At 44.6% G+C, this 25,304-nt stretch overlaps 1 protein-coding gene across 4 annotated transcripts; it reads left to right on the top strand.

The window, feature by feature from the left end:
* The first annotated feature begins 8,973 nt into the window (after positions 1–8,973).
* On the top strand, positions 8,974–24,292 carry NEMP1 (nuclear envelope integral membrane protein 1). Of its 4 annotated transcripts, none has more exons than XM_088662801.1 (9): positions 8,974–9,964; positions 11,809–11,921; positions 13,683–13,902; positions 15,700–15,772; positions 16,347–16,440; positions 18,077–18,191; positions 19,145–19,370; positions 21,194–21,367; positions 21,758–24,292. In XM_088662801.1, the coding sequence occupies exons 1-9, from the start codon at positions 9,859–9,861 to the stop codon at positions 21,948–21,950; spliced, it is 1,314 nt and encodes a 437-aa protein (XP_088518927.1). In that variant the 5' UTR covers positions 8,974–9,858; the 3' UTR covers positions 21,951–24,292. The 4 variants fall into 4 exon arrangements, with proteins under 4 accessions (XP_088518927.1, XP_088518926.1, XP_034957968.3 ...); XM_088662800.1 differs by having other exon boundaries at positions 9,126–9,964; positions 21,191–21,367; XM_035102077.3 differs by having other exon boundaries at positions 9,359–9,964; positions 11,806–11,921.
* The last annotated feature ends 1,012 nt before the right edge of the window (positions 24,293–25,304 follow it).

Raw genomic sequence — 25,304 nt, 5'->3', positions numbered from 1 at the left:
CACTTATGAGTAGTCAATGTACGTATTGGGTTCAGTAAATGAGAGGAAAGGTCCATAGAACATAGAGGGATGGGTTGTATATCCACATGCATTTAGTGCATAAATGCCACTTTAATAGACCCCCATTCCTGCAGACTCCACCTTTACACTGCAGATGTACTCACACCAAAAAAAGGAACGCTGTACCTAAAGTGTAGCCATATGTGGGTGGGATTGGCCAGTTGCCAAATCCTGCCCTTTCACTTCAACATCTCAGCCTGTTCCACATAGCATGAAAAGAATGTGCATTTGTGTAAATATAGCTCAGTTGAATTGGGTGAGCATGTACAGAGGTTCTGGGGAAAACTTGACCCTAAAAGGAGAGAAACAACTTGAAGACCTAAAAGTTGCATCTAAAGGATTATCAGAATAAAATACATTATCAACAGTATTATAGGAACATAGGAATCTGTCTTCGACGCAATATGTTTGTTGGTCCATCTAACTCAGCAAGTTGACTAGCAGTGGCTCTCCAGGATTTTAGACAGGAGTCTCTCCTAGCCTTACCTGGAGCTTAACCGACGACCTCCTGCATGCAAGGCCATTGCTGTGCCACCCCTCCCCTATTCTGCCACCCCAGCTATAAGCTCCCTCTCAGCTCTGACTCCCACCTCCCTCCAAAGCTAAATTTATATTTTCCCCGTGCAGCTGGGAATTGATTGTGGGTTTATTTTTGCATCTTCTTTGCAGCACAGGAAATGTCCATTGTGGGTTTTATAGCAACGGAAGTTCAGCAAGTTTTTGCGCCACCCTTTCACTACATTTTGGGGGGCCCATCCCCTTCTGCCGTCCTTCAGCAGTGTCCAGGCCCAGAGAAACCTCCCAGCTTCTAAGCAACAGAGGCCCAGGGAAGTCAGAGCTATTCCCTGCATGCAAAGGAAGGCGTAGGCAGAGAGCTGCCTCTGTGGAGGCTGGATCCTCCTGACCAGCTTTAGCTGCTGAGAAAAGGTTTCTATTCAGAGAGGCCTGAGCAGTAACATATGGTTCCTACTGTGCAACCTCCCACGGGCATGGTGACAGCATCTTCCCAGGTGGGGGCAGATTCAAAGTGCTAATGCTCCTCAAGCTGGCCCACAAGCTATCCCATCTTTGAGTCCCACAACCTCTGCAGGGGCTCTGAATCCCCATCTGCCACCAGGGTTCCTCACACACAAGCCAGGGCTGAACTAACACCAGCTTCATTTCTTTAACCAGTTGTGAATAATGTTACAGAGCTAGGCTGCATGTCAGAACTGCAAGCCTTATTCATACAAGCAGGTGTTTGGGGAAAAAAAACAGGATTTGGGTTGCAATTCTATGCACACGTCCCTAGGACACTGGAGGACCTACATTTGAGTTAACATACCAATATGAGTTCAGAGTGTTCCAGACTCCCCTAAATTCCTGGACCCAGTAAGATTTAGAATTTAACCATTGCTTGTTATTAAACTGAGTGCTGGACAATGAATTCCTGAATTCAGTTTGTGGTAAAATATGGGCCACACCCGTTTCCTTATGAGGTAATCACCTGGGAGACGAGTCATTAACCAAGAACTAAGGGGAAGTAATGGACCCTTAAGTAAGCCAAGGAGAAGGGACCCTCCTCCAGCTCTGAGTTAGTTAGAAAGACCAAGATCAGAGTTTGGAGTAGTGTTTAGGATTGGGTTTTCAACATTGGCCATGATGGAAGATGGGGTAGACGGTTGCAGTCTGGTAAAGGCAGCAGTCAGTAAAAAACAGCAAGCTAGAGAGAGGGTCAGAGCCATGGCTGATGTCTGCCTGAATCCAGGGCTGCAGCTGTGGGAGAAGCAGGATCCTATTGGCGTGTGAATGCTGTGAGCCCCTCCATTGTAGGCTCAGGTCATATATATGTGTGTTATATAAACCATATATCGTAAAGACACCACAGACTCTGTTGTGCCTCATTTCCAAAAGGAAACGCAGGCCCTGGGTTAACATGCCTGGAACCCTTGGAATATTACACTGCTCAGAGACTGGGATGGCGTCAACAACCTAAGTGGCATCATTATGAATCAGTGACTCAGCCAGGTACCAAAGCTTTGCAGCTGGCCATGTTCTGGGTGGAAACAAGACTCTGGAAGGTAGCTGCTTACAGTATTTGTTTATTTGTAGGTTTATATCCCACCTTTCCTCCAAGGACCACAAGGTGGCATACGTGGTTCTCCCTCCATTCTCCATTTTATACTCACAACAACCCTGTGAAGTAGTTTAGGCTGAGAGAGACTGTGGACTCCGCTAGACTGGTAAAGAAAAAGCATTTTATATGTGCTGCATATGCAATATAACACTGCGACACCAGTTGGCGCTGTGGAATCCCGTCTTTCCATTTCAGGTTTCCCTGCATGAGTTTGCAAGGCATTTAACCAAATTCCTTCTTTGACATGTCTTAGATCCAGCCTGTGAGCTTGACAGTGGAGTAGGGATTTGAACTCTGGTCTTCCAGGTCCAAGACCATCACTCTGACAACTGCACCTTGCTGGCTGTATTTATTCCATGGGGGTTTGACTTGCAACTACAGTAGCACCTAACCGACAGCCTGCTGTTGCCAGTGGTTCTGTTTGAAAAGCAGCAGCGGAGAAAGCGCCCTTTAGTGGTGTGGGGTGCACTTTGCTGTGGTATACAGGTTGGGGTTGTAATGACTAGCACCTCCACACCCCAAGGCAGATGTGTGCACAAGCACAGACATCATGAGCACAATAACCCTGGGTGGGCCTGTTTCTTTTTAATATCATTGAGTAAGCAACACTTGGCAGTTGCAGCATTTCTAAAAGTACTGTCCTGAATTAATTTTAGCTCCCCAGTTAACCTTTTTATTTCAACTGATCAGCGAACATGGAGGTTGGAAAATGATGTGATAAATTGAAGAGTCCCATAATTAAATGAGACTGCAGAAACTCAGCTTTAAGAGAACATTAAATTGAGGTTCAAGGTCTAATTGAGAAAGACAGTTATGGTAAAAAGCGTCCTCGTTCGGCTGACATTTACAGGGTTGTTGTAAAGCTACAATCAGCCTTCCATCGGCACGTTTCTCAGTCTGCGCCTTCCAAACTGAGATACAGGAGGGTAATCGTTAGGGAGAGGAATTCTCCAATTCCAGTTCAATTTTTTTTAAAAAACAAAGAAACTAAAATCTTAACAATTCGCCATTGGGGGGTGGTCTGGATTTCCCATTATATCGCCTCCTTTGGGCCGCTCTCACCAGCGAGAGGTAAGTTTGAGGCTTTTAAAAAGGAAGTCGATAAATTCTGTTTTTCGCCTAAAGGACAGACTCCCGCCCCCGCTTCCCTCCCCCCACGCCCTCCTGGCCACACCAGCGCTGTGGTCGGACTTGCTTCCACGTGTTGGCCTCCCCCGCGCGGGACTGACGCACATCCTGCCTCCCACGCGGCCAGTGGCGCGCGACGCGTTTTGCTCGCGGGGCTTTCAGAAATGAGCCCGCCCACGCCCGGCCTCTCGCCGTCCATCCTGGCGCTGCAGGGAAGTTGGCACGGGGCGGGGAAGCGGGCGGGGAAGCAGGGAGAGAAGAGGGAGGGAGAGGGAGCAAAAGAGACCCTTCTTCCTTCCAAGCCTTCCACTCCCATGCTCAATAAAATAGCCCCGAGGCGTGGACATTTGGAGGAGCGGGTTACGCGGTCTATACCACTCCCCATACAGTACTCCAAAATGGGGAGCAAGCAAGTAATAACAGCCGATTTCTGGAGGTTTGGGGGAGCTGCAGTAGCAGCAGAAAAGATGGATTTTTAGCCCACCCTGCTCCTGAAGGCTCATCATCTAGTTCTTTTAACAGGCAGAGAGGCAGGCTTTGAGAGCGGCCCTGGAATCCCTTCAGCGGCGGAGCGTAGGCTACCGCTGCCCGGGACAAGGCGCGGAGGGAGTCCCCTGCGCCCCCTGGTCACGCCTGACCCGGAGTCGAGCCGCGAGAAAGTTGCCTTGGCAGCATCCTCGCGTGGCGCCACGCAGCCGATGAGAGGGACGGCGAATTTGCTGCCCACTCTCCTCTCTCCACCCTCGGGTCAAGTTTGACCTGGAGGTAGAGCTGCACGGTCGGTGCTGCCCCCAAAAAGTGCCTGCAGAGCGGTCCGTCCCCCTAGCTACTAAGTGGGAGAGCGCCTGCTTTGCATGCAGAAGAAGGTCCCGGGCTCAATAGCTGGAAGGCTGGAAAAAAGCTCCTTCCTGAAATCCTGTGAACTGCCCTGAGACCTCCAGGTATAGGGCGGTATATAAATTAAATAAATCATATTCATTCGTCATCCTGGTCAGTATAGATCAGAGATGGGAACGTCCAGAGATGGGAAGAGCATAGGTAAAGGTAAAGGGACCCCTGACCATTAGGTCCAGTCGTGACCGACTCTGGGGTTGTGGGCTCATCTCGCATTATTGGCCGAGGGAGCCAGCGTACAGCTTCCAGGTCATGTGGCCAGCATGACTAAGCCGCTTCTAGCGAACCAGAGCAGCACATGGAAATGCCGTTTACCTTCCCACTGTAGCGGTTCCTATTTATCTACTTGCACTTTGAGGTGCTTTCGAACTGCTAGGTTGGCAGGAGCTGGGACCAAGCAACGGGAGCTTGCCCCGTCGCGGGGATTCGAACCGCCGACCTTCTGATCGGCAAGCCTTAGGCTCTGTGGTTTAACCCACAGCGCCACCCGCATCCCTAGTTTCCAGTTAGTTATCCCCAAAATTATCAACTCTTTAGAGCTGATAATTAGAGTGATAATTTAGAGTGCCAGTCATAGATCTCTGCTACCGAGAAACTGTTCCTTTTGAGATGCACCCAATATGTATCATACAGGGTAGACCAAAATTTATTTTGAGGATGAAGGGGCATATAAACATCAGTTCTTCATTTGGGCTGCTCATGCACGTAGCTCTGTGTTGAATAAGGAGCTAGGAACCAACTTCAGCCACATTTCCACATGCTTGAGTATATGGCAACTCAAGTCGGAATAACACAGAGAAGTGGATGAGCTCAGTGACTGAGGTCAGACTGAGCTTGGATAAGCTCATGGTTTCTTGTAAGAGCTGGCCAGTCATGGGGTGTGCAATAGGACTGTCCTAGCACTTCACATCAGCTCAGTTTCCAAGCTATCCCTCCTCTCCCACTATCGCTGTGAGTGTGAAATTCCCTACCCAGGTGCAGCAAGCCAAGTGCAGAGCAGTGGGCAGCACGTGGGAAGGTCCTTGACAATTATGCTATTAAGAAAATATTTGGCATTAAAGAGCCGGGTCACGTGGGTTGAAAGGATGGGATTGTGAAGCATTTGCATCCCACATAGGCTTGTTGAAAAGGCTGCCGTCCACCCCCTGAGCCTTTCCTTCCCACTAATATGAGCCTCCTGGAGAGAATCAGAAAGGAAAAGCAATTGAGATCCCTTCTGAAGTAGGGTTGTTGCTTTCTTTCCTTACAAAGGCTCTTAGGCACTTGCTTAATTTCTCACACTCTGAAGCCAAAGACAAAGAAGCCTTTTCTTGCTTTGATGAATTTTACGCACGCAGGCACGCTTTAGGCTATTCCTATTGCTACCTTTTTGTGTGTGTGCAAAAGACCCAAGTCAGATATCCATCTATGTATGCAGCATTGTGATGCCTTTGTGGCACTACATCCCACTGTAGAGTAGCTATGCCTCTCAGTTATGAGCATTGCATGAAAAGCTATCTCCAGTTGCCCAGAGGAAAACATTGGGACCTTGGATGCTGCCAGTGTTAAAAACATCATAAACAGCCTTGTACTGAGGGGCAGATCGTTAGCACTGACTGACAGCAGCTCTCCTGCATTTCAGACCTCTGCTGTATCAGGAGATGCATTCCAAGCACTGCCACTAAGCTACATTTTGCATTTAAAGCAGGAGCACTGCAGCCCCCCCCCCCCCGAGCTGCACAACTGTCCTTGCTTAAGGTGTCTCAGCTAGCACTGGACACTTAACTCTAGGATGTTAATCTTGCCTGGTTCCTTTTTATTCCCCATATAGTAACCTTTTATAGCACTTATATAGCAACCTTTGAAGGTTCTCCTTTGAAGAAGAGATTTGCATTTACAGTACTGTATGTTCTTGTTGGGAAAGGGATGCACCAGGGGAAAGTGCAGGTAACAGTAGCCACTGTTCATTATCCGTGCAGTTATCTGTTTCATGATGTGCCAGACTGAGCACCCCAATCTCCTTTTTTGTCAAGTCACTTTTTGCAGCAATAAACCCAACCAGCAAACCAGTTCTAGAGTGGGACTTCTGAGAAAGCCATCTTGAATTACATCAGGCTGGACTATCAAACAGGTTGAAAGGATCCTTTCTCAGCTAGAATGTCCCCCTTAATTCTTGTGAGGTCTGTTGCGCTCCAAGGCAAACAAAAAACAAGGAAGAATCCCTGTCTCTTACCCTACCACTTTTTTTGGTCAAGGTCTCTTTCTCTCTCTTAATCTGACTTCCATCCTGTTTCTGAGGCCAGGGGCTCTCTCTTTCTGGACTGCTGGACTGGTAGGATAGTGATGTGACCTTGGCACGGGAACAAGGGCTATCCATAGACATATATTTTAGATAGTGTGGGTGTGAACATGCTGTTCTCACAGAGCCTTGACAGTCATTATCCCTGCTGGGGAGACTTACAGGGTATGAAAATAGGACAATGAACATAACAAAGCAAAAGAATAGATTTCACCCTGAAGTAAGTTAGTTATGCCTCTGAGCTGTTCATGTCCTCTCTCTGCAGACTGAGATTGCACTCCTAGAGCCAGAAGTAAGACCCATTGAAGTCACTGGGGTGTATTGAGTAGATAAACATAGGATTTCACTGAAAACCTGCATAATTACTTGGCAGTATGTTCCACCGAATCAAATGGGATTTGCTTCTGAGTAGGTTAGTTCAGGTTAGATTTATTAAATTTATGACCCACATCCTACACCCAAAAGTCCTGAAACAATTTAAGACTGCATAGGATTGTAATCAGACTCTTAAATAATGGCCTGAAAACTGATAAGCAGCATGAAAGTGGGAGAACTGCTTACTAAATAAGCAGTTTACCGTAAATAAGCAATACCGTAAATATTGCATCCTATCATGTTCTTAAGTTGCATAAGATAGAGCCTCAATCAATATCATTTAAAAATTCCGTGTGATCAGTACCACGTGCTGCTTGTCTCATGAGGCCCACTTGAGCTTATTTCTGAGTAGACTTGCATAAGATCAGGAATTCTAATCTGAGATTGGAACCAGGCAATCTTTATTCCAGATTAGTCAATCCAGAACACTTTTGGCTCTGGTTCTACCCATCATTGTCATGAGGCCCCACAGAGATTACTCCCCCCTCCTGCCATTGCCACCACCAGGGGAATGTGGTCCCCCACAAAATAAAGGTAGCCCATCTCTGCACTAGAGAAACAGCTAAAGATTGCTGGGCTTCTTGGAAACTATTATTTCTACATTGCAACAGTTACTGTTCTGCTCCACTCCTAACTTTGTATTTTTATTGTCCTAGCTTCTGACAATATGACAATGCATTACTGTACATCAGAAAATTATTAATTTATTTCTATAATTGTAAATGATTACAAAAGCAATAGGAAACAAAGCCCATTAAAATTTAATCGTTTAATATAATGTCATTTTTACTCCCCACTTTCAGGTTAAGTATTTCCAGAATTTGTCTTAGTATTTTCCTTCCTCCTACTGCAGGAAACACTGGAATTTCCCCATTCAATCATGCATCCATATTTTTTTACTTCACTGGAGGGAGTATACCACCACTCTTTATATTTTTGGAAAGACAATAAAGTGTATCCAAACTATAAAATGGACAATCCTGGGTGTAGCCTCTGGCTAGCTTAAGCATTTGTGTTAAATGACCCCCAACAGGCCTGCTGTCTTGGCCCTGGGACAGTGGGCCACACGCCGCATGCACACATGCGTCTGACATCAGCACACCCACTGATGTGTGCGTGTGACATCAGTGGGGCGTGCTGATATTTGACGCGCTTGCCGCAGGCGTGCTGATGTCAGGCGCACAAGCCCTAGTGGCGTGCACAGCCCCAGCACACAAAAAATTGCGGGTTCCTGCCCCTTCATGGGGAATGTGGTAGGAGCTGGAGAACTGAAGACTCCCCCCCCCCGACCAGGTGCCTAGGACCCCAAACCACACTTTTATGTAACAATGTTCTGTTGTGTTTTGAATTTTTTTTCTAAGTTTAGTGTGCTCATTTTTATTTCCTCTGGCAGTTATAGCTACAGGGAAGTGAGATATTGATTGAGATATTGGATAGTGGCAGCCTTGGCTGACACATGAGAACTGAAACCTATGTGATGTGAGCTAACTTTCAGGCGGCAACATAGCAACCAAGACGACCCCCGACTTTTGAGATTCGTCTGGGTTAAAAAGTAGTCTTATACACAGGAATATACTACTTCTTTTTTAAAAAAAACTTTTTATAAAAAAACTCCCCTCCTTTTTTTTTAAAAAAAGAGTGTCCCCAGATTCTTTGAAAAAAATCTGGTAACCTTAATTTAGTGGGTAGGTGTGGTTTTTGCCAGTATCACTTGAGTAGGTTCCCCTTAGAAGAAAAAAACACACCACACAACACTTGCTTTTAAAGTTTAAAAATAACATACGCCTTTTACTTGCTGTACTTGCTCTTGTCAGATTGAATGTACAGGACAGGCAGAGGATACTCATGTTACTGGAACATATTTACTTGAATTTGTTTCTGAGACTGATATTTACTCTGAGGCAGGCAGGCAGGCAGGCAGCAGCACCGCACAGAACACTTTCTGGCCTGGCAGTCAAAACTCACACGGGGCCACTTGATAGCGGAACTGGTGGAAATAGGCGGAGTCTGGCCCACAGCATTGGCCCTTCCTTCCGCCTGGCGTTTGGGAGGCACCATTCCCAGAGATCGGTGCTGTGCTTAAGCCCTTTCTCTGGTGCCAGCAAGCCCAATGTAGGGTTGCCATATTTCAAAAAGTGAAAATCCAGACAGAAAAGTTCTTCTTCTCGCAAAGAAATTGGACGTTTCCGAGCTATATCCGAGGGAAATCGGCAGAAACTACACTGCCGGCATCGGCTGCCATACGGCCGGATTCGTCCGGGATATTCCGAACACATGGTGAACCAGCAAGAAAAGATGATTGTAGTGGGCCCGGCGTGTACGTATTTTGCCCAGAAGAGAGAAAGGGGACTAGAGGCGGAGTCGTCTTCTTTCCCTCCACTTGGAGACATTGAATTTTAACAGTTGAAATCTAAAGCGAGAGCTGAAACTGCGACCTGTCACTCAGGCGGTTGCTCAGCAACGAGGTTCAACAGCTGCTTGCGCAGCGCTTGCGTGAAGCGAAAGTCGCTTCGATCTACGTCAGACATTCACCCTTGGTTGCTATGTTGCCGCCTGAAAACGGCGGCGGGGGCTTAGCTTTAAAAACTGTCCCTAAGGTTGGCTGACCCACAAGGTTCAAACCCTCAGAGCCAGAAAGTTCACAGAGTAACCTTGAGCCACCGTCTGGGGGCGGGCTCAACGTCGGGCGATTTGACTTTGTCGTTGGTCAGAGGGCCAGCAAGTCAATGTGCCGTTTTGCTGAGAGGCGTTACCTCACAGAGGCCGCCGCGGCGATAGGCTTGCTGGCACATCATTCAGCGCTACCGTCAGGCAAGACCTCCTCGAGAGTTGAATTCCCGACAGCGGCCGCGCTCGAGCATCCTGCGATTGGCTAATATCCCTCTAGGTCATGTACGGGGGAGGGCGCGTCGCGGCGAGCCCTGCTCTCCGATAGGTTGTGAGAGGAACCGCGGCGAGAAAGCGACCTTTCGGGATGGGCGGCGGGTGAAGGGCTGGCGAAGCGGCCATGGCGGGAGGAATGAACGTAGCCTCGGGGCGACCTAAGCTTTGCCGCCTCCTTCTCCTGCTCCTCCTCGGGACCATGGTCCTTTTGGTGCCGGTGTGTGGCTCAGGTAAGCGGGCCGGCGGGCGGGGAGGAGGGCGGCCCTCGTCGGCCATGGCGGGCCCCTTCCCCTCTCCCTGGGCGGCTACAGGGCGCGGAGCTGCTTCCCCCGCTGGCCCGCTTGTAGAATCACAGGAGCGTAGAGTTGGGAGGGATACCTTCCCTTCCCAAGGCAGTTTTTGCATTTATAGCCTGAACCGACCCATGATCTTCGGATGAAGGGCGCCATAGAGACCTAATAAATGGCCATTACTACTAATAAAAATAATATTTTGTAAATAATAACAAAATAATTCACACGAAATGTACAGTTTCGTTAAAATGCTGCAAATTCCACCCAAAACTAGACAGCATAATTGATCCGTGGTCTTGTTTGGGACGTGAAGGCAGAAAGGCGACGTGATTTGTTCCTGGGCTTTGACAGAAGAGGCTTTAGTTTGGTGTTTCCCAAAATGTTCATAATTAATTGACCAAAGAATTGGAGCTGAGGGACCTAGCTCTATGTGAGACAACTTTATAGTAATAGTTGTGTATGATAAGATACTACTACTACTACTAATAATAATTATATCCTGCTCATCTGACTAGATTGCCCCAGCCACTCTGGGCAGCTTCCAACGTATATAAAAACATAAATGTCAGGCACTAAGTTTCTGTTATTTACCAGAAAGTCTCAAGAGAGCAAACTGGAAATGCCAGAAATGCTTGGCTATGAATTTGGGGTATATTAAGTTTCCTTTAGCTGTAAATGATGGCACTCGTACTGTCAAGTGGCTGATTTGAACAGACCAGGTGAAAATTGTTGGTAAAAGGCAGGATTCACTAAACTTCTGACATTGCAGTCCTGTGCCTGCTAACTTAGGAGGAGGTCCAGCTGAATTTGATAAGGCTTTCCCCCAGCAGTGCCGTTTCCTGGGGGCTCAGGAAATCAGCGCAGAGTATGATTTTAAACAATTGAAAACAATAGCTTTATTCACATCTCCAGTGACTCTAAAACCTAAGTATATTTAACCGCATTGTGCTTGTTCGTCCCTTGCTAATCCTTGCCACTTTCCTTCATGCATGCACACACTCCATTGTGAAATTTAGTTTCTAACTTCCTGAGACAGGAACCTTTTTAGTTATTCTGCAAAGCAGCCTTCTCTAACCTGGTGCCATCCACATGCTGTTGGACTACAACTCTATCAACCTCAACCTGCATGGGTATTGGTGAGGGATGATGGGCACTGTAGTCAAAAAATTCTGGAGGACACCAGGTTGGGTGCTATATTCATAAAAGTATTCCCCCCCCCCCAGATTCACAAGTTACTTTTTGCATGCTTGTGAATTATTTGAAATTTCCTCTTTGTCAAGCACACACAATTTTTATAGTGCTTTGCAGAGTGTACACAATCAGGAGCTTGCCCTGAGGATCTTAAAATTTCAAATTCAGCATAGGAGAAAAAACCCCATAGTGGTATGTGTAGAAGGTCCTGTGTACATGCATGTCCATGAATGTGCAGACTCCCTCCCATTGCCCTCTATGTGTAGCTTTTGGGGCACCAAACCCTGTGTTAGTGGCTGCTTTTAAGTTGCCTATTGCAGTTCATTGGTGTGGTATAACTTGTGTGAAAATGAATAGTGATGTTTTGGGATTTTTTTGTGTCCTCTTCCTAATACTGCTCTCGGAAATAGTGCTTTCTTGGTATAGGCTAGAGAGCATCATTCTAGCACCTTACTGAATAGACTAATCCTGATCCACATTTTGTATAAAACAACCCAGTTCTCTCAATTCTCAGACAGCAACTCTGATTTCAGGCAAAGATCTTGCAAATGTCTTTAACGCAGTCCTTGGTTATTGTTTGAACTCAGTAGATAGAGTGTTGCCTCTTGAAGATCATCGCATGCGAAAAGAGAATTCCTCTAAGCAGTTTTGCTACACAAACAAGGTGACCCCAAAATGGCATGACATATGGACCAGAATTCAGGTAAGAAATGGAGTCCTTTAAGTTTCTGGCAGTTGACGAACCTCAGCTGAACTTTCTGTCTGCATACTTGGTAACAAAATTCAAGGGAACTAATCCTAGATTATGTAAATCTCTGTTAAGTAGCTACATGTAGCTTTCATAAAAACCTCCATTGTCTTTTGCTTCTCAGCATACTGGTTGGGAGTGTGGGGTGGATGAACGATATGGGGTGCTGTGTAAAGCATTTCTCAAGGCTCAGAATTGGAGCCATGCTTTCTGTTGAAGTGCTCTACTGTGTTACTGTGAAGCTAGTCTACCGTATATACTCAAATGTTTTCTCTGTGCCTTCTCATTCTGTTTCAAGCTGTATTATACAGGCGATAAAAGAAAATTTTATTCAAAAGAGTATTCTGTGTTACAGAATGTTGTTCATAAGTTCAGGCTTTGAGAAAAATAGGTTGTTATCATGGTTGGAGATGAAAGTCAAAGACAAGGTCATCTCTTGGAGCCCCGGTTATGCTGCAGGTTGATGTTGGTGACAAATAGGGAACCTGTGGCCCTCCAGATACTGTTGGATGATCTCTCCCATCATCCCTGACCATTGACTATGCTGCCTGTGGTTGATAGCATATGGAGTGCATCAACATTTAGAGGGCCACAAATTTCCTATCCCTTAGTTAGTTACTTATCTCTATGGGTAATGCAAACTCTCCATACACTATTTGTGATTTACCCAACTACAGAAATGATTGGCAGGTGTCTGTGCTTTCCCTACTGGAGCAGCTCTATTTTTTTCACAGTATTTACCAGCATTAAATAAACTGAGTTTATGTTTAAATAAACATACACTGAGTAGTATTCTTATACCCAGGTAATGGAATGTTGCATATTTGAGCTCTGATCCTGATCCCACTTAGCTGGGAGTAAACTCTGTTGAATTCAGTAGAGTTTACTTCTGAGTAGGGAAGGTTAGGATTATGCTGTTAGTCTTTCTTCCTTGCTGGGTAGTTGCCTTTTTTATTTGTGAGAGAGGGTTGACTATGCAGCCTCTGAAGAAGAGAAGTAAGGAAATAGAAAAGATTGGTTGAAAGTGGCACGATAGCCAGGGAGAAGGGACTTGTGATGTCATAGGCAAGGTCAAGTAAGTGCTCACATCACTTGAACAATGGAGATTCATACTTGTTGTGGCAATGATTGCAGTTACTATCACTGGTGCTTACCTGCTTGTGTCCTGGGAAACAGCAGCTTCTCTGTAACAGGATCAATAATTTAGTGATGACTGTTGCTCCTACCCACCCACTTGAGCCATGGTGTCTGGAAAGGCCCTCAGCCTTGAATGAATGAAATACTCACACAGTCTCTTGTAAACTTGTTTTGCTGCTCAGTTGTTTGCATAATGAAGTTCAGCATTGGAACTTTGGCCATCTGTCTCCTCATTCTCTCTCCCTGCCCCTTCCCCCGCCCCCATCCTGACCCTGATTTTTCCCTTTCTGATCCTGTTCCTTCAGGTGAATGCTTATATTTTTCCTTTATAATAATTGTACATTATACCAATCTTATCAATTTCCTTTGTTGGCACGCTTTCCAAAAGCCCTTTCTCTTCCTTGGTACTTTCCTCTGAACCAACCTGTCATTCATCTTTGTAGCATGCATTTCATAATAGTACACAAGTTTTGTGTTGTTTATTTAGATACCACTTGAGTGGTGATATTCTGATTTTTCTGTATTTTAATGTTGGAATCTCCCTTGTGGCTAACCCTTTCCCACCTCTGTCTTTTGCAGATACGAGTAAAAAGCAGCAAGATGATCCGAGTCATCCAGGTGGAAAATGAGGAAAAGCTTAAGGAACTGGAGGGATTCAATGTGTGGAACTACATCGGCTCCTTCTTCAAAGAGAAGCTCAATGACACCTATGTTACTGTAGGTCTCTACAGTAATAAAACTTGCTTGAAAGTTGATGTGCTTGAAGAAGGCTCCAATTACACCATCATCGTTGCTCGTAGTATGTCCTCTTTTACCTTAGTTGCTGGCTTACTGGGGAAACTGTCAGTTGTGAATCTAGTACTGCTAAATGCATTAGATAAGCTACTTTCTGATACTGTGAACTGCAGGCCTTCTGGTTGCACAGAAATGTAGTAGTGATGCGAGGGCAGGAATATCAGGACACTAGCTGGGCAAGTGAGTTATGTAATCTAGATGCTTTGTACTACATGTGGTGCCATAAGTAGGTTGAATACTAGGATCTCCTGCTGCTGTCAGAGGCTTCACTATGTCAGGTTAATGGAGACGTTGATTCATTTCGTGAGGGCCAAATAAGTCGCAGTGACCCACTGCATTCTGCTCTGGTCAGACCTCACCTGGGGTACTGTGTCCAGTTCTGGGCACCACAGTTCAAGAAGGATACTGACAAGCTGGAACGTGTCCAGAGAAGGGCAACCAAAATGGTCAAAGGCCTGGAAACAATGCCTTATGAGGAACGGCTTAGGGAGCTGGGTATGTTTAGCCTGGAGAAGAGAAGGTTAAGGGGTGATATGATAGCCATGTTCAAATATATAAAAGGATGTCATATAGAGGAGGGAGAAAGGTTGTTTTATGGTGCTCCAGAGAAGCGGACATGGAGCAATAGATTCAAACTACTGTACAAGAAAGAAGATTCCACCTAAACATCAGGAGGAACTTCCTGACAGTAAGAGCTATTCGACAGTGGAATTTGCTGCCAAGGCGTGTGGTGGAGTCTCCTCCTTTGGAGGTCTTTAAGCAGAGGCTTGACAGCCATATGTCAGGAATGCTTTGATGGTGTTTCCTGCTTGGCAGGGGGTTGGACTGGATGACCCTTGTGGTCTCTTCCAACTCTATGATTCTATGACCCAAAGTTAATTTTTTTTAGCTTTTTAACAAGAAGATGTAAGCTTTACTTATATGGTATTCTTCTGGTTTTAGTGATCTCTTACCATTCCATGTGAAAACCTATGTGTCTAGAATATTTTCTATTGCAAAATGGACACATGACACTCCTATACCTTATAATGTTTTCTAAAAGTAGATCCTATTGCTTAGTGTGAAATTTCAATTAATGGTGCAAATACCCATCACTTGTGAATGACACATATGCACTGATCCTGTATATATTGCACAGGAGCTTGGCCATTTCAGTATGCATGCACCGTTTGCAATTAGTGTGTGTATAATCTCAGAGTACTAAAGTTTAAGAGAGTGAAGTCAAAACTTGTTCATTTTTGTATTTTACTTGGGAGGGATGTTGATGGTGAGAACTACTATTTTAAGGGAAAGTATTAATTGCTTGAATGAGTTATGTTTTATGCTGTGTTGTTTCTTCTTGGTAAGTTAGGATGTAGTGTGCTTGTTCCTACAGTAGATCAGGATTCTTATATTGCTGCATAGGAACTTTGTACTCTGCCCTTTGAATTAATTCTAGATTTGCACAAAGAGTATAGGGTGGTTTTGGATGATGCCCTATGAAAGACAGGAAGCAGTCATCACTAGTGTTGTGTGTCTGGCAGTATTGCTATATGAAGCCTCATCATAAATGGGCACTTGGTCTGACAGCATTTGAGGTCATCTTACACCCTAATTCAGGCATCCCCAAACTTCGGCCCTCCAGATGTTTTGGACTACAATTCCCATCTTCCCCGACCACTGGTCCTGTTAGCTAGGGATCATGGGAGTTGTAGGCCAAAACATCTGGAGGGCCACAGTTTGGGGATGCCTGCAATCCAAATGATTTAGCAGCTCAAAGGTCAGTTCAACACAATGGATGAATTATTTCATTTTCTTGCAGCATTTGATCCCAAGCTCTTCGTGGTTACATTTCTGGGCCTTCTGCTGTTTTTCTGTGCTGACTTGATGAGCAGGTGAGCACTGTAATGGGCGGCAGAAATGCCAGACATAATCTACTGCAACCATCTGCTTGGCCTATAACAGCTACCATATTGATCTTTTCTGGCTAAAGCAATGGTAGTAGGTTATATGGTTTTTGTTTTAATAATGAAAGGGGTGGGGAACCTCAGACTCAGGAGCAAAATATTCTCCCCCATCCCAGGGCTCTCTGTCTGGCCCTTGAGACTTGGGACTCAGGACTCCCTGTCTCCAGCTGTGCCATGGCTAGAAAAGGACATGCTGCTTCTTTGTTCCACAGAAAGTTGCCTTTTGCCCTGCTAAATCATGGCTATGTTGCCCCCAGTGTCTCTGTGGACTCATGGCTTTGTGGGCTTTGCCAGAACAATCTCCACCTCCACATGGCAGGAACTGTGGCAACTGTAAACTCTGGCTTGTTACCCAAAGGCCAGCCAAAGGGTTTGGCTTTTGGTGTATTCCAGCCATTTTCCCTTGTTCTTGTGGCGTTGAATATTTGCTGCTCCTGACAACCTTTGTGGACATATAGATGTTATTCCTGCACAGCAACTGAAATAACAATTGTCTTTGCAGAAGCCCATTTTTCTTCTATTCGGCTGGAATAAGCATTGGCATGCTAAGTTCATTGCTAATTGTCATCTATGTAATGTCCAGAATGGTGCCCAAGGTGAGTGAAAGTACTCTTCTATTGACAATACTAGACTCTTTGGCAACAAGCATCCTGAAAGCCACGAGTTCAGAGTTCATCTTTCAAAATGTTTAAGCTTTAATTTCAAGTGCCTTATGCAGACTGTCCACGGCTTAAAGAACATGCGGGACACATTGACCACCCAGTCTTGGCTAGAGGGATTGTCTTCCATACAGCTTTGTTGTCCATATTCCTCCTTTCACTGTTTTAAGTTAGCAAGAGGAATAAGTGAGATGGCAGCAGCGAGAGGAGAGGAAGCAGGATGTACAGTGGTGCTCTTTCCCTTGCAAATCATAGAGTTGGAAGAGACCACAAGGGCCATCCAGTCCAAACCCCTGCCAAGCAGGAAACAGCATGCTTTGATGGTGTTTCCTGCTTGACGGGGTTGGACTGGATGACTCTCGTGGTCTCTTCCAACTCTATGATTCTATGAAATGAGGAACTGGCAGCAGTAATAATCATTGAGCCTAGAGAGGGGAATAATTGAAAATAGGAAAAAGAGAAACATTTGCTTGCTGTGGACAGATGAAAATGGCTCACAACATCACAAAAGTGGGATGTTTATTTCACCCTTCTCAATATATGGCTCTTGCCTGATATATAGTAGCTCAGAAGCACTTCAGTGCACGTTTTTGTTTGAATCTGGACTAACTTAATATGATATGTGCTTTACTACTGTGGTTGCCATATATTCTAGAAGAAAGTTAAATAATTTTTGGCAGTGTATGTGTTAGTGGGTATATTCCATTTTTGCTTGACTATATTCCGCCAACTTACCATATGCAAATTCAAATGTTAGTGGTTGTGCAACCACCTAAAAAATCCCAGTTGTAGTATTTTGCAATGTAGAACTCATGGCATCAAGAGCACAGTTCAAATGGTATATTTCCCTATGAGGAAAAAATGGCATTCAGCAAATAAAAATGCCCATCTTTGGACAAGTCTGTTCATCTGATAAGTTAAATAGCTGCTTGAATTGAAATTGCCTGTTACTGTGTTTCATATTTCCCACAAATCCTTGTGGAGTTGTGAAAAGTGTTTGTGTGTCCTTTGTGAAAGCATTTGGACCAAGTGCAGATACATAGTTCAGTGGGGTTTAAGTAGAGTGCCATGGCTGCCCCACCCCCTGCAATCCTTCATTCAGCACCAAAATTGGCCACTGTAGTCTAAGACTTGATTCTCATAAGTGGGTAAAATGGTAAACCTGTGTCTCAGTGGTATGCATCAAATGATTTAATCCTCTTCTATTAAAAAAGACCCTCTCCCTGCATGTAGAGTACTGGGAAGAAGGGTTCTAGTAGGGGCATGTTGTGTTGTCTGAGCTGTATGCAACCATGCATAGTACAGTCTACATACAGGTTTACCACTCCACTTGCTGTTGTGAGAACTAGGCCAAATGCTTCTCATCAGTCCCAACCAAAGAATCTGGCCTAACTTTATCTTGCCAGGCTATGCTGAAATATGCCTGCCTGCCAGAACCCAGCCATAGAATTTAAATTGTGCAGTTTGCATATGGTAACAACCTAGTAGTGTTGTGTGCCTAATTTAGGGCAAGCTGGATTGTATGCTCTGTTGAGAATGTGAAAATAGCTTGCTTGTTCTTTTTGTACCCTAGAAAAGTCCCATCTACCTCATGCTAGTGGGAGGCTGGTCTTTTTCTGTTTACCTTATTCAGCTGGTCTTCAGAAACCTGCAGGAGATCTGTAAATTGTACTGGGAATATCTGCTGGGTGAGTATTTCTTGACTTTCTGTGGTTTCTTTTTCATCAAAGCTGGTGCCTTAGGCTATTCATATTTTTGAGTGAATCTAGAATTATAGAATCATAGAACTTTAGAATTGGAAGTAGCACCAAGGGTCATCTAGTCCAACCCCCTGTAATGCAGGAAAATGCATTGCCTTCACACTTGGGAAATGCTTAGCCTCCACACTTCATCCTCAGCTCCCAATTAGCTTGAGTAAAGAGTACCTAGAGATCTAATTAAGGCAAATTTAGCTGCATTGATAATTGTTCACACCAAAATGACAGCTAAAAAGTGTTCAGCAAATTCTGCTCAAGTATGATTTGGAGTCAGAAATTTACAGAAATTTAAGTAAAACTGGTATTTGGATTGTGACTCCTAGTGGAATGAGGCACTGGGGTGGGAGTTATGGAGGAAAGAATGGCATCAGCTATACTTCTGGATATTGCATGTGTCTTGACAGCGACCTGCTTCAGGCTTCTAGTTATGCAGTCCTTGTCGACCGTACCAAACCCTACCTTGGATTTGATCTTGAGAGGTTTTTCCTTTTAATATCCCATGTGAGAAGAAGCACGCACTGAGCACAGGAGTCATTGATTTAATTACACTTGGTATGATGCAACCTTTCTAGATCAGCATCCCATTCATTTTAAGGCTTTTTGGTCCTGTCTTCCTAGAGCAGACTGTGTAAAAGACCTGAGTTCTTGCCTTTTGTTGCCTTCTGGAATCTGTTGTTGGCAACATGTTTTAATCCTCTTGCTGTTAGGGAACAGTCAATGTTTTCTATCTATTTCTGACTGATTTAGCACATTATTTTGCTTCCTGGGGTGGTGCTTCATTCATTAAGTCACTCACTATGAGGATAGTTTAGGCTCCAGATTAAACATAATTCTTGGAGTATCTCTTTATGCTTCTTCCTTTATTTCCTTTCCTTTCTTTGCAGGTTACTTGCTCATTGTAGGGTGTATCAGCTTTGCAGTGTGCTACAAATATGGGCCCCTGGAGAACGAACGCAGCATCAATCTCCTCACTTGGGGTTTGCAGGTTCTTGGCTTGCTTTTCCTCTACGCAGGCATCCAGATACGGCAGATCGCCATCGCGCTGATCGTAATTGCATTCTGCACTAAAAACCTGGAGTACCCAGTCATGTGGGCCTATGCTATCTACAGGTGACGGATGGGAAGCAGGGCATTACTCATCCTAGAAGGCACAATCCAATAATAGACATTAATAGACTAGTAGGATAAGGTGTGTGCTTGTGTTTGTGCGTATGTACTCAAAACACAGTGAAATTTCTAACATGTACGAGAGAACAAGGATTGCCTATTCAGAGATCACGTACTATATTTCATTCAGTGTTGGCCAAGTCTGTAGTTTATATCTGGATAATCAGAAGGTGAATGAATACTTTTGCATATGCATACAAGGAGTGTCTGGACGCTCCTGTAGAGGATAGTTGCTCAGAATGGGATGATTGTTGTTAATCATTTAAACACTTAAAATTCTGGGGCACTGTGCAGCAGTCTGCTGTGCAGCATATTTGACTGCAAAACTATCTTGTTTCTTTAATATATTTGTGTAAAGGAATGGAGAGGAAAGAGGAAAGCAGGCAAATTCAGGTACCAGTTAAAAGTTATAGCAAGTTTTGTACTTGGGTAAAGTTTCTTCTAATGACCAGTTGAAATAGGTGCTAAGGGGGCAGTTTTCAAAAAGGAGGACCCATTGACTGGATCCCAGCCAGCTCAGTGGGGTGGACCTCAATCGCAGCATTCCCGTGCCACTGTAAACCATAGTTTTACTCCTCCCTGATTCTCTCCTTCGTAAGGTGGGGCAGAAACAAACCATGATCCTGGCTTACTGTTGTATCCAAACAAGGATTATGGTTTGTTTTGCTCCAAAGTTTGCTTTCTCATCATGGTTTGTTTGAAGAAAACAAAACATGATCTCTAGTTCAAGCCAAGCCAAGGTTGATGGTTGATGCCAAGCCAAGGTTGTGGTTTGTTTCCTTTGCATACTAGTGGGGAGGAATGAAGCAGACATATTTACAGTAAGCCATTACTTATGGTTTACAGTGATGTTTGAACACACCCATTATCTCTTTTTTCCTCCCTCAGGTGAAGCCAGGTGAAATGGTAGCCGATGGAAACAGGTTGTGGGAGGAGGGGGAATAGCTAACCTAATGCTTTAGCTCCATGCAGCCTGGGTTGGACTGTTCAGCCTGGGTTGCGGCCTGTATGGTGGAAGCTGGGTTGAATTGTTGGTGAGCTTGCTCTGGATGTTGAGTGGCAAATATGGTCAAATGGATATGGTGTTTGAAACCATTAAAATTGGGATTTCATTTGCTGGATTGAAACATACCACTAGATGGTGCCTTCAGAGATTTTTGCAAGCTCTATCTCCCTCTAAAGAGGCATCATGTTTAGATGCCTGGGTCCTCCCGGTCTCTGTGTCTTTTCTTCTCTCAGGTGGGCCTATGAGCATAGCATATGAGAACATATATATTTACAATACCTGGCAAACCTCTGTTCAATTGAACTTTTTTACAGCAGTAAGACACAAGAGACGTAAGACTGCTCAAGGCATAAAAATTGAGTCTGGAAACGAATCGCCCTAAAAAGATAATCAGTCTTAAAAGACTCTTTGGGTCTGATGTAAGAAAGTGACACACATGTCTGAGGCCTGTTCAAATGTCTACCTAGTGTTCACTAACTCAAAGAATAACCTACCCAGGTTACTGCCAAATTGTTGTGCATCACAATACTGTCTGCAGTATTGCAGTAAGACTAGTGGGATAGAATCTTTCTGAAGAAGGTCTCGTCTTAGCCCAAAATCACAGTCTTGTGCCCTTTTGGTACAGACTCCCAGTTGCACCCTATTCTAGTGAAGCTCAAGAGTAAACACTGTTTCCTGAGCTGCTCAAGGGTTCTTGGAAGGCACCAGACTTTGTTGTTCAGACTTGCAGCTGCGACTAATGTCATTGCTATCCTAGCAGGAAGGTTTCCACAGTCCCAGAAAAGCCCAGCCCACCACGTCTGCTAACTGAGGAGGAGTACCGGATACAGGGGGAGGTGGAGACACGCAGAGCCCTGGAGGAATTGCGGGAGTACTGCAGCAGCCCAGAATTCCCTGCCTGGAAAGCAGTCTCCCGCATCCAGTCTCCGAAGAGGTACTGTCCAAGATGGTTAGAAGATGGGAGGGGAAAGCTGCATGGTGCTATGGGATCCTTATACCCTTTGGCAGCCTTCAAAAGGACAGCCTGGTTACACACTCAGCTACAGGAGGGAGGTGGGATCTGGGGTAGTTAAGGGAAAGGGTTTGAAGCTGGCTTACTTCTCTGCTAGTGCCACATGCCAGGAAAAACTACCAAGTGTGCATTGCCTTATTGAGTGCATGCTACACATGGGGACTGTTCCCCTGGCCACGCCTGCAGTTTGGACTTTGTCTGACAAATGTTTAATTGGCTCATGTGACATGCATTTCATGGCAGGCCATTAAATAATAGTCAGGCATCAGCTGGTTGCTGCAGTGCTCTCACTGCTCTCTGGTTTTTCCCCAGATTTGCCGATTTTGTAGAAGGTGCTTCGCATGTGGTCCCCAATGAGGCCTCTGTTCATGAGCAGGAATATGGGCTGGGAGGTTCTTTTCTGGAGGATCAGCTCTTTGAAGAGGAAGATGGAGAGCGAGGCTACAGCTTTGAAGAAGAGGAACATGTGGACACCTTTTGGCCCCAGAACCATCTGAATTTCTGAAACAAAGCCGGCTAGTATACATGCAAATAGATTGGTTGGTAATGCCCCTTGTTGACATGGGGTAGGAGTTGCAGTGTTGCTGCTCTCGTGTTACAGTGATCACATGTATACCTAGTCTCCTGTGGATAGCACATACAGAACAAGGTGTATATGCTTGGCAGACTGCACAAATGGGCTGGGGTTCTACAGGCCATTAAAGCCCTGCTGCCTACACTAAACAACGAACTGAACATGCAGTGAGCAACACGTGGGGCAGAGTCCTGGACTCAGTATCTTGTGGGCTGTGAGTGTGAATGAGGCTAGGCAACTGGGGAGCAGGGTGGAGTTGTGACAATCTATTTAAAACCTGCCAGTAATGAATTATTTTGCCTTGATTAGACAGGGGCTCCAGAGGAAGGGCTTAAAAACAGCAATGTGTAATGTCCAGCTGAGTTAGGGTTTGCCGTAAGGAACTGGTGTCATACTTTGTTTCTTGGAAGCCCAGAATGCTGTCGTCCGAGGTCTGACTTTTCGTGGTGTCTGTGGTGGTTAGTAGAGATGCTGCCCACTTGGTGACTCCTGTGCTTATCATTTGTTAGGCAACTCTCTCTTATGCTATCAAGCTTGATCTTGTGCTTGGCACAGTTCTTTAATGAACAGATGATCCACATTATGCATGCTTCAGCTCAAACAGGATTTTGTCTGCTTGCAAACAAGATGCAACCCATTTTTTTGGGTAGCCTTCTACTGCTTTCTGTGTTTTTGTTTGTTTTGAACTAGTTTCCTCCCAGCATAAGTTTGCCTCTGAAGCTGCTATTTGGTGTCAGAAAGTACCAACTAACTGATACAGGTACTATAATAGGATTTAACATGCCTTGCTACTTTCAAGCACCTGTTTGGCCCTCTAGTTACCACCTGGCTTTCAAAATTCTGACAGCTAAGTTGGATCCTCAGGGGTTTGTTCCTTTTAGCAGATGCAGCTTGGCACAATCTAATAAAGAGCTGTTAAATTTGATAGGTGACTAAGGCTATCAAATTCTACCACCTTTTTTACTTCCAGGGTAGTTCCTAAATCAGGAATTACAGGCATAATGGCAACCTGATTCACTTAGGTGTAGGTCCTTATTCCCATATTTCTTGAGCTTTTTTCAAATTAGTTTCTACAGAGAAATGTAGCAAAGGCCTACATTTTCAAAATGGTTGTTTTTCCAGAGATCAGTTGAATTGTATCTTTTAAGAGTGGGTGGTATGAGGCTGCATGAACTTCTTTCAGGAATAACTCCCTCAAAATAGTTGACGGCATATGACAGATTTGACTGCTTATATGTGCCTTATTTACCTAGTCTTGTAGCAATATGAGCAAACACAGAAAGGTGATAATAGCTGTCATGTAATGTGTTCTGGCTATTTTGTTTCTTCTCTGTAGCCTGATACTTGTGCAAATGCTGCCCTGTATATTTGGCAGAACCTGGTCAGCAGGATTTTTGGGATTGAAATGGTTCCTTTTCTCCATATTCAGAGATCATAAAAACAATACAGTTGATCAGAAAATGGGGAGAACTCCATGCTGTTGGTATACTTTTTGAGTGAATTTAGTGTTACAAGAAACATGGGACTATTTCTGAAAATTGCAACCCCCTGTCTGCATCCCACTGCCTTTCTCCAAAATGGTACAAATTATCTCATGCCCTGATGACACATTGCTGTACTTTCTCCACTATCTGCAGCTAGCGATGTGGAACACAGAGAGGAAATGGGAAAGCATTATGATAATGGGACCAGGGCAAGTTGTACTAGACTCTATGGGTAAGAGCGGGAGAGAAGAAATGTCATGGGGCTGGCCTTGGCCACTGCCTTCAGTTTTTTCAGGGCTGGGGAGAAAACTGCTGATGCCCTTCCCCTCCCCCCCGCCCCCTATTGAGAGCTAAACAGATTTGATCAGACAGAATCACCTGACCTTGTATATTTATGTTTAAAACTTAAAACAAGGGGTTTTGCTCCACATTCTATGAAACAGTATGTGTAAAATGTCCTCCTCCAAGTGTTACAGCCAATACAAAATGCTGAGTTCTCCAACACTGGTTAAAATTCACTTTGTTACAAAAGCAAAATACTTGATCTATGCAAATTGGGGATATAAGCCATTACGTATTTCTGGGGTAGTGGTGGAGGGAATACCTCCTAACTGTGGTCAAACTGCCTACAGACAGGTTTAAATAAGTGTGTTTCTCTTTTATTTCTCTGAGGTGGTCGGTATTATTTTTAGAGTTACTTTTAATGTGAATGTATTGATATGCCATCTCAATGCTTTGTCTTGTCAAGGTTAAGATTTTTAATAAAGTCTTTTTTGGTAGAAAATGAAACTTGTGATGGTGTGTGGGGTAGACAAATATTTCCACCTTCTTATGGAAAGTTTAGTAGAAACGTCTTTGTTTTTGTCTAAAATTGCCTCTTGATTGTTTCAAGCAGCTATTTGCTTGTTGGACTGCTCTCTAGCATTATGTACAATAAACCACTTGTGAGTTGGAAGCGTTATTGAAAAAGAACCACCTGCTCCCAAACTTGAGAATCTTCTTGCAGGTGGTGATTGCTGTTATTGCTTGATCAGAAAGGCCTGGTCGATGCTTCTTTATACAGCAAGCCTGCAATTTATGCGGATCTAACTTGTACACATTATTTTTTAGCCAAGGGCTAAAGGCACTGGTCAAGATGTAATTTCTGGAGTTATGGTGGGAATAATGTGCCTTAGGCATGCAAAGTCATAGGGGCTTTACAGAATAGTAACAGCACCCACACATCTAGTGTCCAAGGAAGGGTAGCAATAGCAACCCTCTTGTCAAATCTGCTCATGTTTAACCTTAAGGGTGAGAAATTTGCTTTTTTTTAAAAAAAAAAAACATACTAGCCCAAGGCTGAACTCTGGTGACTGAACTCTGTGCCCCAGACTAGTTTCCCTGCCTTCAGAGCATGGTGACTACAAAGAACTTCTAAACAACTCAGCTTAGAGACAAGATGCAGTTCTAACAGAAGGTCAGGCACACGTGTTCACTTGTATGTTTTTTTTAAGGAATCAAATTCAACAAGTGAGGTAATATAGAGTAGCCATATTCATCAGAAAGCACATGGGGGGGGGGAAGAGTAGATAGCAGCCCAGCTCTATCCTACACCCTTCTGTTTTGTCACACGCAGAAGGGTGGTCGCTACTGAGAAGAGGAAAAGCATGTAACAATAGAAGCTATTGGGATAGCCCTACCTGACTTCAGTTTCCTTTTTGGCGAGTTCACGGGAGACTGATGCCACAAATGCATGGAGGAACAGAGCATGCTATTACCCTGTTTCTCCGAAAATAAGACGTAGCCATAAAATAAGCCATAG

Source organism: Zootoca vivipara, chromosome 2 (assembly GCF_965207765.1).
Source record: "Zootoca vivipara chromosome 2, rZooViv2.hap1.1, whole genome shotgun sequence".
Lineage (NCBI taxonomy): Eukaryota > Metazoa > Chordata > Lepidosauria > Squamata > Lacertidae > Zootoca > Zootoca vivipara.
This window is presented reverse-complemented; position numbering and strand designations above follow the sequence as displayed.

Coding starts and splice junctions, on each gene's coding strand:
- NEMP1 (XM_035102069.3), top strand. CDS start 9,859: ATGGCGGGAGGAATGAACGTAGCCTCGGGGCGACCTAAGCTTTGCCGC. Junction 9,965..11,805: donor GGTGCCGGTGTGTGGCTCAG/GTAAGCGGGCCG, acceptor GTTTGAACTCAG/TAGATAGAGTGTTGCCTCTT. Junction 13,903..15,699: donor CACCATCATCGTTGCTCGTA/GTATGTCCTCTT, acceptor ATTTTCTTGCAG/CATTTGATCCCAAGCTCTTC.